This window comes from Rana temporaria, chromosome 3, assembly GCF_905171775.1.
Source record: "Rana temporaria chromosome 3, aRanTem1.1, whole genome shotgun sequence".
Lineage (NCBI taxonomy): Eukaryota > Metazoa > Chordata > Amphibia > Anura > Ranidae > Rana > Rana temporaria.
In genome coordinates this window covers 451,798,192-451,816,811 of record NC_053491.1, presented here as the reverse complement: position 1 = coordinate 451,816,811, position 18,620 = coordinate 451,798,192, and the positions used below count along the sequence as shown (strand labels likewise).

General features: G+C 43.9%; 1 protein-coding gene across 1 annotated transcript in view; it reads right to left on the bottom strand.

Moving 5' to 3' along the window:
- The window catches only part of LOC120933438 (venom factor-like), a 153,653-nt gene extending 142,216 nt beyond the window's left edge, over nt 1-11,437 (bottom strand). The window contains exon 1 of the mRNA XM_040346655.1: nt 11,333-11,437. Within this exon, the coding sequence (XP_040202589.1) occupies nt 11,333-11,397 (65 nt within the window). The 5' untranslated portion in view covers nt 11,398-11,437. The remainder of the gene's footprint in view (nt 1-11,332) is intronic.
- Between the last annotated feature and the right edge of the window lie 7,183 nt (nt 11,438-18,620).

Sequence of the window (18,620 nt, the reverse complement as noted above, 5' to 3'; positions counted from 1 at the left end):
TATAACTTACGAGATGACCGAACCACGACTCAACCTACCGACTCCATGATAACAAACTTCTTAGATCAGGTTAATCTCCCCCGAGTTACACCGTCCCAGTTAGCAGAACTTAACTCACCTTTTGAAATCCAAGAAATTATTACAGCCATTGACTCCCTTCCTATCAACAAATCTCCGGGACCTGATGGGTTCACTGGGGAGTATTTTAAATCCTTTAAATTTGATTTAGCTCCCTACTTATCCAAGGTATATAATGCAGCTGTCTCCTCCTCCTCCTTCCCGGCTGAGATGCTCCGTGCTCTTATCGTGGCGCTTCCAAAACCAGGGAAGGACCCAACCACACCACAGAACTTCAGGCCGATTTCCTTGTTGAACAGCGATCTGAAGCTCTATGCCAGGCTCATCGCAAACAGGTTGGTGGATCTATTGCCATCCCTGATCCATATGGATCAATCGGGGTTCACAAAGGGGAGGCAGACGGCAGATGCAACAAGACGTCTGATAAATGTTATTCATGCAGTAAATGTGACCAAAACGCCTTCTCTGCTCTTCGCTTTGGATGCAGAGAAGGCGTTTGATAGGATACACTGGGAATACTTGACAAAAGTTCTTACCAAATTTGGTTTTATGGGCGAAATCCATTCTGCAATAATGGCACTTTATACCAATCCCTCAGTACATGTATATATATCCGGCATGCTATCTTCTTCGTTCAATATCACTAATGGGACTCGACAGGGGTGTCCATTATCCCCGCCTCTGGCCTCGTACATTCGATCGCATCCCCAGATTAAGGGTATTAGAAGCAGGGACTCAATGCACACTATAAGCCTCTTCGCGGATGATATCATCCTGATGCTTACAGATGTGGAAAACTCTTTGGTATCAGTTCAGGAAGTACTAAAACTATTCTCATCAGTGTCCTACTACAAGGTCAATGACACCAAGTCCTACATCCTGGGAATAGCTATTCCTCCAGAGCTTCAACGATCCTTGAGCTCGAGATTCCCATATGTGTGGAGAGAAAAAGGGGTCTCGTATTTAACTATCACTCTCACTCCTAAATCTTCTGAATAGGTTAAAGAAAATTACTACCCCCTCTTACAGTCACTTCCCTCTAAGTTAAACAACCTGGCAAGATTTGAACTTTCTTGGTCTGGCCGCCTAGCGGCCTTCAAGATGCAAATCCTCCCACAAATCATTTACATCTTTAGAACAGTACCTATACCAGCCCCAGCCTCCATCTTTTCTTCCTTGCAATCCCTGATCAATAAGTTCCTGTGGGGAGGTAAGAGGGCCCGCTGTGCATTTAGCAAGATAATCAAGCATAGATCAACAGGGGGGATAGGACACACGCATATTAGAGATTATCATTCTGCATCCATTCTCGCCCAGCTGAAGGGTTGGTTTCCATCCACGTCACCTAGTCTTTGGTCCATGCTAGAGAGCCACCAGGTCCCAGGGGGAAACTTGCATAATTACTTACTGTCCAGTACCTCCCTCCCCCGCCCATCTTCCATGATGAGTCCGACAATTCATAGCTCAATAGCTACCTGGAGGTCACTAGTGCTGCACTCATTCCCTGAGCAGAGATCCTTACCGTTGCAGATCCCCATATCAGCATTGTCACTGCTCATTCCCAATTTGTCCCTCTCCACGTGGGATCGGGAGGGGGGGTTGAATATCGGGGATCTATATGTTGGGCCTGCTGTCAAGACCTTTAGAACCCTCCAATTAGAATTAGCGATACCTTCCACCGACCACTACAAGTATCTACAAATAGGCCACCTCCTGAAAACATTTCAGAAGACCTCTGTCTCTCTCCCGTGGCAGATCTCCCAGTACTACATGTCCAAGTCACCGAAAGTGAAAGGCATCTCCTTATTCTACTCCCTTTTGCAAAATAAATGTGTGTTTCAAAAGAATCTCAATATGAGAGCATGGGAGAAAGATTTCAATACAGTGTACTTGGAGGACCAGTGGCAATTAGCCCTCAAGGTCACATATTCATCCACTAGGAGTGCCAACTTGTGGGAGTTGTATCAAAAACTCCTGCTGCGATGGTATCTTACACCCTACCGTATTTCCAAGTTTTCCCCTGGAGGATCCTCCCTTTGTTGGAGGATGTGCGGGAATACTGGCACACTGTATCATCTGCTTTGGGCATGTCCTGGAGTTTCTCAATACTGGAATTCTGTATTCAAGCTGATACGACAAGTGACAGGTCTCGTTCTGGACCCAAGGCCGGGGATGGCATTGCTTTCCCTGGAAATGGACTCAGTGCCACACCATCTAAGATCCTTGCTGTCCCATGTATTAATGGCGGCTAGACTAGCTTTGGTTAGGCACTGGAGAGACTTGTCATCTCCGGGCCTGGCCGAAACTGTGCAAATAATCCATACACATGGAACTTATGAACAAATGTTTGACTCTGGTATGGGAGGCAGATCTGGCGTAGGTAAATGTTGGGAACTTTGGAATAACTGGTACAACAATTAACTAATTATGTGTCCCCTCCATTTCAACTGGTACTCATTGATGATCTATATCTGTACTGCAAACTCCTTACTTCGGTCTAGATGTGGCTCCTCCTTCTTCTTCTTTTTCTTTCTCTTCTCTTCTCTCTATTCTCCCATCCTTTTCTCTCCTTTAGTTTCTCTCTTCTTTTGATCAATAAGCACTTATTGGTATTTCTTAGTTATTGTTGGTTAATGATACATGACACCCGTCAGTAAAGTGCATTATCTTTCCCTGATGGAGTGGTGACTATATACCGGTGGCATACATACTCCTACATGTTTTTTGTTGTGGATGATCCATAGACCTGTTAGTATGTACGTATGTCGTGTAAACGCACTGTAAAGCTGAATGTCTCCCCCACACTGCGATGTGGAGAATCTGAATACTTGCACTATGTCTGTATTATGTGTTAAACCCTAATAAAAACTATTGAAATTAAATTGCGCGGTCGTCCAACGTGACTCCCAAAAAAAATGTACGTCCTTTTTTCCCCACAAATAGAGCTTTATTTTGGTGGTATTTGATCACCTCTGCGGTTTTTATATTTTGCGCTATAAACAAAAAAATAGCGTCAATTTTGAAAAAAAAAAAAATATTTTTTACTTTTTGCTATAATAAATATCCATTTTTTTTTAAAAACTATTTTTTTCTCAGTTTAGGCCGATACATATTCTACATATTTTTGGTAAAAAAAATCGCAATAAGCGTATAGTGATTGGTTTGCGCAAAAGTTATAGTGGCTACAAAATAGGGGATAGAATTCAGATTTTTTTTTATTATTTTTTTTTTACTAGTAATACTGAGATCTGCGAATTTTGTCAGGACTGCGATATTGTGGCGGACACATCGGACACTTTTGACACATTTTTGGGATCATTCACATTAATACAGCGAACAGTGCTATAAAAATGCATTGATTACTGTGTAAATGTGACTGGCAAGGAAGGGGTTAACACTAGGGGGCGAGCAAGGGGTTAAATGTGTTTCCTGGGAGTGATTCTTACTGTGGGGGGAGGGGACTGACTGGGGGAGGTGACCGATGCTGTGTCCCTATGTTCAAGGGACACAGCATCTGTTTCCTCTCCCTGACAGGACATGGAGCTCTGTGTTTACACACAGAGCTCCACGTCCCTGCTCTGTCATTGCTGATCACGGGTACCTGGCGGACATCGTGGCCGCCAGGCACGCGCATCGGCATCTCGGGGACGCGCTGCCGCCGGCACGCCCCCCAGTGGCCGGAGGACGTGAGGCCGTAAAAAGATGGCCTCCTGGATTTATAGAGCCACCTGGAGGCCGTCTTTTTACTATGGCCCAGGTCTAAAGTAGTTAAATTGGTTGTAAACCCTTAGGCCCCGTACAGACGAGGGGACATGTCCGATGAAAACGGTCCGCTCTGAGATTTCGGTCTGATGGTTGTACACACCATCAAACCGAAATCCCCGCGGACAGACAGCGCGGTGACGTGGTGGTGACGTTAACGCCGCCACGTCCGCAAACCAGGAAGTAAAATACTTCCACGCATGCGTCGAATCCATTCGACGCATGCGGGAGATTTCTGTCTGCTGGTTAGGTGTACTAACCAGCGGACATGTCGGACGGACGGGTTTCCAGCCGACAAGTTTTAAAGCCTGCTTTAAAACTTTTGTTTGCTGGAAACCTGTCTGCTAGGCTGTACACAGGGTCGGATCTGTCTGCTGAAACTGGTCTGCGGACCAGTTTCAGCAGACATGTTTGGTCGTGTGTACGAGGCCTTACAGACCACTTTTACCTACAGGTAAGCCTAGATTAAGGCTTACCTGTAGGTGCAAGAAATGTCTCCTAAACCTACATGGTTTAGGAGATATTTGCAAAGACAACGGCGCACAGGAGCAGTAAGTGTGCCGTTTCTAACGGCGACCATGCCGTTTGTGGCGGCACCCACGCGCATCTGGAGCCGCGATACCCGGAAGTCACTCCGGGAGAGATGGCGGCGATGGAGGAGGTGAAGGAGGACAGCTGCGGGGGCTTCGAATTTAGGTAAGTACTTCATAATGAGCTTTGCCTTCCTCTGGATCAACTGTGGGTATGGAGTTGGGTGTATGGGATTGTATTGTGTTTTTTATGTTGTTTGTTTATTTTTTTGTGGTTTAACTGGATGGACTTGTGTCTTTTTTCAACCTGACTAACTATGTAACTATGTAAGTATACAGTATATACATGTCAGAAAGTAAGAACTGTGAAAATTGGGAATTCATTTGGGGGAGAGTTACAAAAAATGATGCACACAGAATCTGGTGCAACTTAGCAGAGTAACCAATCATCTTCCAGGTTTTATTGTCAAAACTTAATTGAACAAGCTAAAGTTAGTAGCTGATTGGTTACTATGCACAGTGACAGTGATCTCCCCCCTCCCCATTAAATATAACACATGTTTCCTTAACAAAATACTTTGAGCAGGGGTGGCCCATCCAGGCATCCTTTTTTTTTAAGCGCGCAGTTAGAGCCAGAGGCTCTAATAGGCTTCAAAAAGGGTGGCTTTGGGGGCGCTGCGAACCGAGCCCAATCAGTTGTGTAACAATAGCGAATGAATATTCGCTATTTTCACACTGATTCTTCTCCCGGTCAATCGAGAAGCGGGTCTGAGACCTGTTTCCCGATTAGCCAAAAGGAGTAACATTCCGATTGGCCGCCGAAGGAGGAGGGAGGAGACGGAAGCCACCGTGATGCCCGCGGAGGAGAGCAGGGGAAGGGGAAGTCGCCCGTGATGCCCACCGACTGTCCTTTGTCTTTGGTTGTGAAAAAACATTTCTCTGTCTTCTCAATGCAACCCCCCCCCCCCTCCGTTAGAAAGCACTCCCTAGGAACACAACTAATCCTTTGATTGCCATTGGTGTTAACTCCTTCCCTGCCAGTGTCATTTAGTACAGTGACAGTGTATTTTTGTTGATCACTGATCACTGTATTGGTGCCACTGGTCCCCAAAAAGTGTCACTTAGGGATTTATTTACTAAAGCTAAGGAGTGTAAAATCAGGCTCACTTTTGCATAGAAACCAATCAGCTTCCAGGTTTTATTGCCAAAGCTTAGCCAGGTTTTATTGCCAAAGTGAGACCGATTTTGCACTCTTCAGCTTTAGTAAAAAAAAAAACCTTAGTATCACATTTGTCCGCCGCAATGTCGCAAGTCCCGCTAAAAAGCGCTGACTGCTGCCATTACTAGTAAAAAATATATAAAAACTCCATAAAAATATCCCATAGTTTGTAGACACCTTGGCCCAGATTCTCAAAGGACTTACGATGGTGCAGTGCCATGTACGCCGTCGTAAGTCCTAATCTGACCCGTCGTATCTATGCGTCTGATTCTTAGAATAAGTTACGCATAGATATCCATTAGATCCGACAGGCGTAAGTCTCTTACGCCTTTGGATCTTAACTGCATTTTTTTTGACCGCTAGGTGGCGCTTCCGTCGAATTCCGCGTTGAGTATGCAAATTAGCTAGATATGCACATTCCCAAACGTACGCACGGCCGACGCAGTAAAGTTACGAAGTTTACATTAGGCTTTTCCCGGCGTAAAGTTGCCCCTGCTATATGAGGCACAGCCAATGTTAAGTATGGCCGTCGTTCCCGCGTCGAAATTTGAAAAAGTAACTGAGTTTGCGTAAGTCGTCCGTGAATGGGGCTGGACGTCATTTACGTTCACGTTGAAACCAATGACGTCCTTGCGGCGTTCTTTGGAGCAATGCACACTGGGAAATTCCACGGACGGCGCATGCGCCGTTCCGCAAAAACGTCAATCACGACGGGTCACAGTAGTTTTACATAAAACACGCCCCCCTGATACAAATTTGAATTAGGCGGCCTTACGCTGGCCGATTTACGCTAAGCCGCCGCAACTTACGAAGCAAGTGCTTTGAGAATACAGTAAATCGGATACGTTACGCCGCCGCAGAGATACGCCGTTGGACGTGAATCTGGGCCTATAACTTTTGCGTGAGCCAATCAATATACACTTATTGGGATTTTTTTGTACCAAAAAACATGCAATAGAAAACATATTGGTCTAAACTGATGAAGAAATATATATATTTTTTTAATTTAATGGGATATATTTTATAGCAGAAAGTAAAATCTATCTATCTATCTATCTATCTATCTATCTATCTATCTATCTATCTATCTATCTATCTATCTATCTATCTATCTATCTATCTATATATATATAGAGAGAGATATATACATATAGATATGTATGTGTATATATATATATATATATATATATATATATATATATATATATATATATATATATATATATATATATATATATATATATATATATATATATATATATATATATATATATTTCAAAATTGTATTGTAATTGTATAGCGCAACAAATAAAAACCTCAGAAGTGATCAAATACCAGTGTCGCACGACCGCAAAATTGTCAATAAAAGTAACGCAGTGCCATATCACAAAAAATGGCCTGTTCAGGAAGGGGGGGGGGGGGTAAATCTTCCGGAGCTGAAGTGATTAAGCTTTGACAATAGAGCCTAGAAGCTGTTTCTATGCAGAGCTGCACCAGATTCTGTGTGATCCAGTTTAAAACTTTTAGTAAATCTCACCCTATATGTCTAGATTACTTATTGAGTTGAGCTCAGAGTTCAGTCAAAATAGTCAGTTCAGTCAAAAGTTCCAACCAAACTTTGACCATTGGGCATTTAACAAGGCAACCAAAACGCTCATTACTGTGCAACTGTGCAATGCACCCAAAACACTCATTAATGCTATAGGTGTGGTAATGTGCGTTAAAGGCTGCTTTAAAATTCAGTGGGGTAGATTCAGGTACAGCTGCGCGCTCCTTACGGAGGCGCAGTGTACCCTTTTTACCCTGCGCCTACGCAAATTATTTGCGCTACGCTTCATTCATGAAGCAGTAGCCACGTAATTTGCGTGGGCGCTTCTCAAAAATGCCCTGCGTAAGGGCTCCTAATGTAAATGATCCCGTAGGGGGCGGGAATCATTTAAATTAGGCGCGTTCCCGCGCCGAGAGTAGAGCACATGCTCCGTCGGGAAACTTTCCCGATGTGCATTGCGGTAAATGACGTCGCAAGGACGTCATTTGCTTCAAAGTGAACGTGAATGGCGTCCAGCGCCATTCACGATTCACTTACGCAAACGACGTAAAATTTAAACCTCGTGACGCGGGAACGACGGGTATCCTTAGCATTGGCTGCCCCTGCTTTTAGCATGTGCAGCCTTACGCAAAACCCGACGTATGCAAACGACGTAAACTGCGTACGCAGGGCTCGCGTAGGGTTGTGAATCGGCGTTAGTATGCAATTTGCATACTATACGCTGACCACAACGGGAACGCCCCCTAGCGGCCAATGTAAGAATGCAGCCTAAGATATGAGGGCATAAGAGCCTTATGCAACGCATATCTTAGGCTGCAGTCGGCGTAACGAGCTCTCTGAATCAGGAGAAGTCGTTACGCCGGCGCAAGTAAGCAATTGCGCTGCGTAACTATGGTTACGCAGACGCAATTGCTTCTTGAATCTGGGCCAATGTCTGTGTGAAAGAGCCCTTACAGAAGATTTTTTTTTTCTGTCTCTAAGATCAATAACTACCTGTGAAGTCCTAACCTTATGTGATCAAAAGTAGCAATACAGAAACTATTATATTAAGAATACAAAACAATCAGACATTGCAACAATGAATCAATTTTCTCCTATTGAAATGGGCAAAGTAACTGCTGAGTTGTGTGTAAGCCCCGTACACACGATCTGAAAATCGTACGAAAAATGCCGCTTTCTATACGATCGTACGATAATCGGATCGTTAGTACAGAGCTTCTGAGAGCCGATCAGGACAGTTCATCCGATATTATTCTATCGGACATGCACAGAATTTTTTTTCGTACGATGCCAGATCGTACGATTTTCGTTTAATCAGTACAGCTGTCATTTGAAAATGCGATACAAATGCATTACAACAAATGACATCACTTCCGATTTTTTTATTCTGCCATCCGAGAATTTTCGTGACTTTAGTAAACTCATCAGATTCGACGTGAGATTAGCATACAAAAAAAAAAACGGACGATCATTCGTCCGATAATCGGATCGTGTGTACCGGGCATTATGGTCATCACATTATATAACTTGAACCATCCAGGATAAAAGCTGAATTCAGGCAGTTTATAAGACTAGCAGACAGTTCCCCAACAACAAACTCAACATTAACCCCCTTGGCGGTAAACCCGAGCGTGACTCGGGGTTGGTTTTTCATATTAAGATCGGTATCCCCGAGTCACGCTCGGGGTGGACGTGCAGAGTGTGCAGCGGCGCGGCTTACCTTCTCGCTGGATCCACAGGCAAGTTACTTACCTTGTCCCTGGATCCAGCGATGCCACCCCGCTGTGTGAGCGAGCGGGACCTCCTCGCTCGATTCACAGTGTCCCCGTGTGCCGCCGATCTCCGTTCCCTGCGACGTTGCGACGCACGGGAGCGGAGAACGGCGCCAAATTCAAAAAAGTAAACAAACACTTTACATACAGTATACTGTAATCTTATAGATTACAGTACTGTATATAAAAAAATACACACCCCCCTTGTCCCTAGTGGTCTGCCCAGTGCCCTACATGTACTTTTATATAATAAAAAATGTTCTTTATGCCTAAAAACTGTAGATTGTCCAAAAGTGTCCCTTTATGTCAAAAATGGTTTTAGATCAGCTAGAAAACAGCGATAATAAATTATAATCACTTGCAGAATTGTGCGATAGCGATTTGTGGGGAAATTCGTCATAAAATAAATAATGACAGCGACAATTCTACAACTGAGCAAATTTCAGTGATTTTGAGTTGATTACATTATTGAATAATTTTTATTATAATTATATTATTATTTGTTATAATTATTTATAATTATTTATTATATTATAATTTATAATTTTGTTTTAAAAAAAAAAATCATACCCGGGATGCCTACAAGACTCTTGCTTGGTCAGATTTAAGTGAGTTATTTCTAAAAATGACAGGCCTACAGTATAAAACTCCTTATTTCCTTGCAAAATAATTGTACCGCTTTTGGTACGTAATTCCAGACAAAATCATACCGCCAGGGAGGTTAACAATTAACATTATACAGTCATGACTCACACGGTGGAGGGAAAAAAGTCTGTGTCCACAAGGAACATTTATATTAGATTTTTACAACACCTGTAGTCTTTTTTTTTTTTATTATCCATTATATTTACTAGTTCTTAAGGAACCCCTGCTAAAATCAACACACTGGGGTACAGTGGGAAGACTGTGTCTTACATTGGTAGTCAATGGGAAGACTGTGTCTTACATTGGTACTCAGTGGGAAGAATGCCCCTTACATTTGCGGTCAGTGGGAAAAATGATGTCTACATTGGAGATCAGTGGGAAGAATGACCAGCATGCCTTTACAATGGTGGTCAGTGGGAAGAATGCCCCTTACAATGGTGGTCAGTTGGAAGAATGCCCCTTACAATGGTGGTCAGTGGGAAGAATACCCCTTACATTGGTGATCAGTGGGAAGAATGCCCCTTACAAAGGTGGTCAGTGAGAAGAATGCCTTTTACATTGGTGGTCAGTGGGAAGAATGCCCCTTACAATGGTGGTCAGTGGGAAGAATGCCTTTTACATTGGTGGTCAGTGGGAAGAATGCCCCTTACATTTTTGGTCAGCCCGAAGGATACCCTCCTTACGTTGGTGGTCAGTGGGAAGAATATCCCTTACATTGGTGGTCAGTGGGAACTGGAAAGAATGTTCTTTACATTGGCGATCAGTGGGAACAATCCCCCTTACAATGGTAATCAGTGAAAATAATACCCTCTTTACATTAGTGCTCTGTGGTAAGAATTTATCTTAGATTGGTGCTCCGTGGTAAGAATTTATCTTACATTGGTGGTCAGTGGGAAGAATGCCCCTTACATTGGTGGTCAGTGGGAAGAATGCCCCTTACATTGGTGATCAGTGGGAAGAAAGCCCCTTACATTGGTGGTCAGTGGGAAGAATGCTCCTTAAGCCTCGTACACACGACCGAGAAACTCGACGGGTGAAACACATAGTTTTGCTCGTCGAGTTCCTTGTTAGGCTGTCGAGGATCTCGGCGAGCCACATTTCCCCATTCCCGTCGAGGAAAAAAGAAGACATGCTCTCTTTTTGGCTCGACGAATTTCTCGACAGTTTCCTCGTCGAAAAGTGTACACACGACCGGTTGTACGAGGCCTGACATTGGTGATCAGTGGGAAAAATATATCTTACATTGGTGGTTAGTGGAAAGAATGCCCCTTACATTGGTGATCAGTGGGAAGAATTAACCTTACATTGGAGGTTAGTGGAAAGAATGCTCCTTACATTGGTGATCAGTGGGAAGAATGTTCCTTACATTGGAGGTTAGTGGAAAGAATGCCCCTTAAATTGGTGGTCAGTGGGAAGAATGCTCCTTACATTGATGCTCAGTTGTAAGAATTTATCTTACATTGGTGCTACATTGGTAAGGAGGATAGCACTCCACCGATTTTTGATTTGGGTATTCAAACAGGTTGAGATATCTCCCAATGCAAAAACTATCCCCGTCAACCACCAAGAAGCTGGTTGCCCTCTAGCCTCAGAAGTGTCCCAATAACCACAAGATACTCCCAAAATTAAATAAATCCATGAAAGGCCATCCTACAGATAAATCAATTATCTACCATTATCTATTATTTTAGGTATGGGATCAGTACAACATAAACATGCTTTACTACTAAGGCTAAGCCTATCCACAACTTTCATCCACTATTTAGGTCATACTCACGATTGTGCATAGGTGGACCCGGCCAGGAGACCCAGCAGTAGGAGACACAAAGCTCTGAACCCCATGATGCCTGCAGGGGTATGAGAAGCCTCTGTAAGGAGGGCTTTTTAAAGGGACACTCAGGGGGCTAGAGACCTGTCTAATCAGTAACTGGAGAGGCATTGTGAGATTAGGTGACAAAATCAGCAAGCAAAGCCATCTTCACAAATACGGGAATGTCCATCACATTGCCAGGAAATTACACTAAGCCAATAAACTTGAAAGAGAATTGCACAACACTGGAACAGCAAGGGGCCCTGAACCCAAAGCCTGGAGCACAGTGATGATAGGCAGACAAGAAAAGTATTCTCCTCTCTGTATTGAAGGCTCATTCACATTAGGAACGTTATTTATAAAGCAAAAATTCACCGCAGCTAATCTTCCTGTTGCATGTATTTTCAATAACAATGATTGATTCACCACTAGTAAATGTTTGGTGAAAGTCCCACATTCACTGCTTTATAAAATACACACGATCGGAAATTCTGACAAATGTTCGATGTGAGCTTTTTGTCAGAAATTCCGACTGTGTGTATGCTCCATCGCACATTTGCTGCCGGAATTTCTACAAAAATTTGACAGCTGGTTGTCAAATTTTCCGACCACAAAAGTTCTTGTCGGAAATTTCGATTGTCCCTTTGCATGCTCGGAAACAATTTGACGCATGCTCGGAATCATTGAACTTCAATTTTCTCGGCTCGTCGTAGTGTTGTACGTCACCGCGTTCTTGACGTTCGGAATTTCAGACAACATTTGTGTGACCGTGTGTATGCAACACAAGTTTGAGCCAACATTCCGTTGGAAAAAAATCCACGGTTTTGTTGTCGGAATTTCTGATCGTGTGTACGCGGCATTAGAGTCATTTTAAAAAAAATTATTATAGGTATTAAAATCGCACCCACAATTTATGTAGCACTTTGCATAGCCCTTTCACGCTGAGCGAACGCATATGCGTCTTTGGCTTTCGGGTGTTATAACGGGATGATGCCTGCAGCTGCAGGCATCATCCCGGTACCGTTGTTTAGAGCCGGCGATCGGCTATCCAAACATAACAACCAATGTGGCTAAAAGCGGCTAAAAGCTAAAAGCCGCTCGGTTGTTATGCCGGAGGAGCGGGAGGGGACATCCCCCCCCTCCCGCCGCCTCTCGCTGCTCTGACTGGGACACCCGTCCCACCGTGAGACCCGATCCTCCATCCGGCGCCTTCTGTGTCCAGGCGGAGACTGACACTAAGCCGCAAATGGCTTTGATTCAGTCTCCGCATTGAAAACACGGAAGCGACGTCATGACGTCACTTCCGGGTTTCTCAGCTGCCAATGGTGCCGGATTTAAAAAAGTACACAGTATTCAGAATCGCCGTTTTCGGTGATCTGAATACTTTGAAGTGTAAAGGAGGGATTGGGGGTCTTTTAGACCTCCATAAAGAGTACCTGTCACCACCTATTACAGCAATAAAAGTGATCAAAATGTAAAAAAAAAAAAAACACAATTTAATATTATAAAAATAAATAAAATAAATAAGAAAAACATTTTTTTTAAAGCGGCCCCCTCCCCGCGAGCTCGCTCAACAAAGAAAACCCATACGGAAGTCGCACCCGCATATGAAAACGGTGTTCAAATCACACATGTGAGGCATCGCGCGATCATCAGAGCGAGAGCAATAATTCTAGCACTAGACCTCCTCTGTAACTCAACCTGGTAACCGTAAAAAAACGTTTAAAGCGTCGCCTATGGAGATTTTTAGGTACCGTAGTTTGTCGCCATTCCACGAGTGAGTGCAATTATAAAGCGTGACATGCTTGATATCTATTTACTCAGCGTAACATTATCTTTCACATTATGCAAAAAAATTGGGCTAACTTTACTTTTTATTTTTTTTAAAATTCATCAAAGTAAATTTTTCCCAAAATGTTGCGTTTAAAACACCGCCGCACAAATACCGTGTGACATAAAATATTGCAACAATCGCCATTTTATTCTCTAGATTCTCTGCTAAAATATATATATATATATATATAATGTTTGGGGGTTCTAAGTAATTTTCGAGCCAAAAATACGGATTTTAACTTATATACACCAAATGTCATGAATAGGCTTAGGCATGAAAGGGATAGATTACATTCACATCAGTCCCTGCCCTTAACCACTTGCTGCCCAGGCCAATTCTGACATTGCTCTCATACATGTAAAAATCAGCATGTTTTTGCTAGAAAATTACTTAGAACCCCCCAAACAGTATATATTTACTGAAAGCAGAGGCCCTGGAAGAAAATGGCGATTGTTGCAATTTTTCAATGTTGGAAGATTTGAGCAGCCATTTTATCAAAAGCAAATTATCCTGAAAAAAAATTCACTTAAATTAACCGCTTGCCGATCAGCCTTATACGGCGGCAGGTCCGCTCTCCTGCTGTGGGAGCTAGCCCGCAGGTTAGGGCGGACTCGATGTCTGCCGGCGACCCACGATCGCCTATTACAGATCGCTGTATAAATGTCAATTGTCCCAAAAAAGTGTCAAAAGTGTCAGCTCTGTCTGCTGCAATGTCGCAGTCCTGCTACAAATCGCTGATCGCCACCATTACTAGTAAAAATATAAAAATGCCAAAAATCGATCCCCCCAATATACGCTTATTGCATTTTTTTTTTTTTTACCAAAAATATGTAGAAGAATACATATGCGCCTAAACTGATGAATAAATTAGTTTTTTTTATATATATTTTTTGGATATGTATTATAGCAGAAGTTAAAAAAAAATGTTTTTGCTTCTAGCGTAAAAAAATAAAAACCGCAGAGGTGATCAAATACCACCAAAAGAAAGCTCTATTTGTGGGGGGGGGAAAGACAGCAATTTACTTTAGGTACAGCTTTGCACGACCGCGCAATTGTCAGTTAAAGCGACACAGTGCCGTATCGCGAAAAATGGTATTTGGTAAAATATAAGATGAGCCAAATAAATATATATATACACAAAACATGCCGAGATTTACAATTTTGCACAACCGTGAAATGGAGACAAACTACAATACCTAAAAATCTCCATAGGTGACGGTTTAAAAGCCTTTACAGGTTACCAGTTTAGAGTTACATGTGAGCTCTGGCCCTAGAATTATTGCTCTTAGGCTGGGTTCACATATGAGCCACATCGGTCGTACAGCAGGGATCCGGTGCGTGCTGGTTCATCCTTTCAGGGTCAATTTCAGACCTGAATTTTGGGCTAAATTCGGACCTGAACCGGACCAAAAAAGGCACACATTGTTCTGCACAGAGGGACAGGGTGCGTCTTTATTTATTACATTTTTTATATGATTTAAAATTATTTTAATCACAAGGGGTGAACAATACCCCTTTGTGATAGCTCTTTATTGAGATATCTGGGATCTATTAGACCAGATCCCACCTCTGCCCTCCAAAGAATCGAATCAAACTGAAATTTGTTTGATCAGATACCCCGATCCTCCTGTTCTGGGGTCCCACGGTGGCTCTCGCGGCTCCACCCCGCAATAGTTAACCCTGTCTGGGAAGATCTCTCCCAAGGTGGTTACCTTGCGGGCACGCTCCCGCGTCATAGACTCGGAGGCCATAGCCGCCAAATGTATGACTCGGCCCCGCCCTCCAGTGGCCACGTCCTTGGATTTGATTGACAGCAGCGGGAGCCAATGGCTGTGTTGCTATCAATCTATCCAAACAACGCTGAGACTCCGTGGAGAAGAGGACGCTGGGGACTCGCACAGCAGGTGAACGGGCTCAGGTAAGTAAAATGGGGGGGCCCGTGATTGCCAGGTGTTTTATCACCTTAATGCATAGGATGCATTAAGGTGAAAAAACACAAACCTTTACAACCCCAATAAGGATAGGAACGTTTTGACCGGCAGCTGCAAAACGCTGCAAAATCGTGGCATGATTTGCCGTGTTTTGCGTTTTCTCGTGGCTGGCGGCCAAAGTAGGCTATGTAAACATGAAGCCTAAATAGTGCATTTATGCTGTTTATGTGAAAACCCTGATGATTACTACTAGCTCTAGAGGTATTGAAGCATTTGACTTTATTTTCACTTTAATATTGCACTGAAATTGCACCGTTTTGTCTCCAGGGTTATATAAAGGTCTCTTGGTAAACCTGTCAAGAATTGGGAAATTAAAAATGAGCAGTTGATGAAAAAATGCATAAGAAGTAATGTCCTGTGAGATATATCGTAAGCAGCTAAAATTCTATGCGAGATATACCGTAAGCAGCTAAAATTCTATGTAAAACCTTGCATCACAAAGACAAGCAGAAAGGCTGGAGGCTGTAAAACATTTACAGTAAAAGTAAACATTTGTTTATGTATTTAAGTGAACTATGCTAATACATTAATTTACGAGATCAGTTTGCATTGCCCAGGTTGGGACATGTTTACTTTAAGTGCTGTGCTAACTAGGAAAGTTAGGAGGCATAAAGCACAGCATTGCAGGTATGACTTGGCTGTGGGGGTTGGACTGGACTTTTTGTATAAATTGGGTCTGTAGTTAGAAGTGCAATATGAAACCTACTTTTTTTTTAAAGAATAAAGTTTTATTTATTTTCAAATATAAAGTACGGACATAGAAAAGACTACGGCCCAGATTCTCAAAGGAGTTACGCCGGCGTATCTCCAGATACGCCGTCGTAACTCTGAGTGTGAGGCGTCGTATCTATGCGCCTGATTCTTAGAATCAGTTACGCATAGATTTGTCTTAGATCCGACCGGCGTAAGTCTCTTACTCCGTCCTATCTAAGTTGCATATTTACGCTGGCTGCTAGGTGGTGCTTCCGTCGATTTACGCGTCGAATATGGTAATGAGCTAGATACGCCGATTCTCAAACGTACATGCGCCCGGCGCATTTTTTTACGTAAGGCTTTTTTGGTTGTAAAGTTACCCCTGATCTATGAGGCGTAGATGAGGCGTAACAATGTTTGGTATGGACGTCGGAACAGCATCGAATTTTTCACATTTTACGTTGTTTGCGTAAGTCGTCCGTGAATGGGGCTGTGCGTAAGTTACGTTCACATTGAGTAGTTGCGGCGTAATTTGGAGCATGCGCACTGGGATACGTTCACGGAGGGCGCATGCGCCGTTCGTTAAATGCGTCAATTACATAGGGTCATGATTAATTTCCATAAAACACGCCCACCACTTCCACATTTGAATTAGGCAGGCTTACGCCGGCCCAGTTACACTACGCCGGCGTAACTTAAAGCGCAAGTTCTTTGAGAATACGGGACCTGCCGCTCTAAGTTACGGCGGTGTAGTGTATCTGAGATACGCTACGCCCGCCTAAAGATAGGCGATTCTATGTGAATCTGGGCCTACATGTCAATTACAAAAAAAATTCCCATTGTGAAGAACAGAAAGACATAATCACTCCAACTTCAATTTACATGTATACTTCTGCGTATCTGGCTTACAACATTTATCTGGAACCATAGGCGTGCGCACAGGGTGTGCCAGGGTGTTCCCCTGTGCAGCACAGATTCCCCCTACTGCCCTGGCTTCCCCCCTCCCCCCCACAGTACTGCCGATTTCCCTCCTCTCCCGCCAGATGTTGCTGAGGGGAGATATTAGGATGGGTGGGGGAAGGGGGCGGTAAATGTGTAATTTACAGATCCCTTCCCTTTGTGAATGAACACCATGAGTGATCGGTAATGTATGATTGAGATTTGGGGTGCATACCCTAATGCAATAGGCTGCTCACACCTATGTCTTGAACCCTTTGAGTGTGGGCATAGTAGATTCTGTTTTTTAGAATCTCATGTTAAGTGTGTGACAGGGGTCGCCACATGGGCCTTGGAGAGCAGGGAGTAGCCCTAAAAGAAGGAGATCACCATTGTGGCTGGATATATGGTGCCTGATTTTGATCCTAGGTTACATAACTAATAAAGAGACCAATCTGTTCATTGGTCCTTTAGCAAAGTGATATGTGGTGGATGAAGTGTTATGCAGTTATACCCCCGAAGGAAATTGCCCAGGTTCTTTTCCCAGTAGATTGGCAGGGGGCCAGGCACACAACCACAGTCACTCTTTTTCCGCGTACACACGATCGGAAATTCCGACAAGAGAAGTCTGATTTGAGCTTTTTGTCGGAAATTCCAACCGTGTGTAGGCTCCATCTGACTTTTTCTGTCGGAATTTCCGCCAACAAAAGATTGAGAGCATGTTCCCCCAGAGCCCCCCTTTTACTTACCTGAACCTGATCGCTCCAGCGACGGGGGGGAGCACACCAGCTCCAGCCGCTGTCTCGGGTCCTCATTGGCTGGTTTGATAGCAGCAGGAGCATTGGCTCCCACTGCTGTCAATCAAAGTCAATGACACAGGTGTCGGTGACGGGGCCAAGTCCTGCTGTTTGTGCCAATGGACGTAGCAACAGGACTCGGTAGCGCACCCACCCAAGTGCCCCCAGGGAATGCGGGTCTTTATAGGGGAACTAGAGAAAAGGAGGAGCCAGGAGCGCTGCTGGGGGACCCCAGAAGAGGAGGATAAGGGCAGCAAAACACTTGCACAGAGGAGATAAGTATGACATGTTTGTTATTTTAAAAAAAATACAACCCCTTTCAAAGGTTAAGCTTACTAAAGTGTTTAACCACTTCCCGACGGCTGTACGACTTTATACGGCCGCGGGGTGGCTCTAAATCTCCGGGAGGCTGTGTTTTTACAGCCTTCGCTCCTCCTGGCCACTGGGGGACGCGCGAGCGCGCCGGCGGCGCGCGCGCCCGCCGCATCACTGGGATGCCGATGCGCGTGCCTGGCGGCCGCGATGTCCGCCAGGCTCCCGCGATCGGCGGTTACAGAGAGAAGGACATGGATCTGTGTGTGTAAACACACAGATCCATGTCCTGTCAGGGAGAGAGGAGACCGATCTTTGTCTCTTGTACATAGGGACACAGATCGGTCACCTCCCCCAGTCAGTCCCCTTCCCCCACAGTTAGTAACACACCCAGGATACACATTTAACCTCTTCCTCACCCCCTAGTGTTAACCCCTTCAATGCCAGTCACATTTATACAGTAATTAGTGCATATTTATAGCACTGATCGCAGTATAAATGTGAATGGTGCCAAAAATGTGTCAAAAGTGTCCGATGTGTCCGCCATAATGTCGCAGTACCGATAAAAAAATCGCAGGCCGCATCACTGGGATGCCGATGCGCGTAAAAAAAAATCGCAGAGTAAAAAAAAAAAATAATAATAATTCTGTCCCCTATTTTGTAGGCGCTATAACTTTTGCGCAAACCAGTCG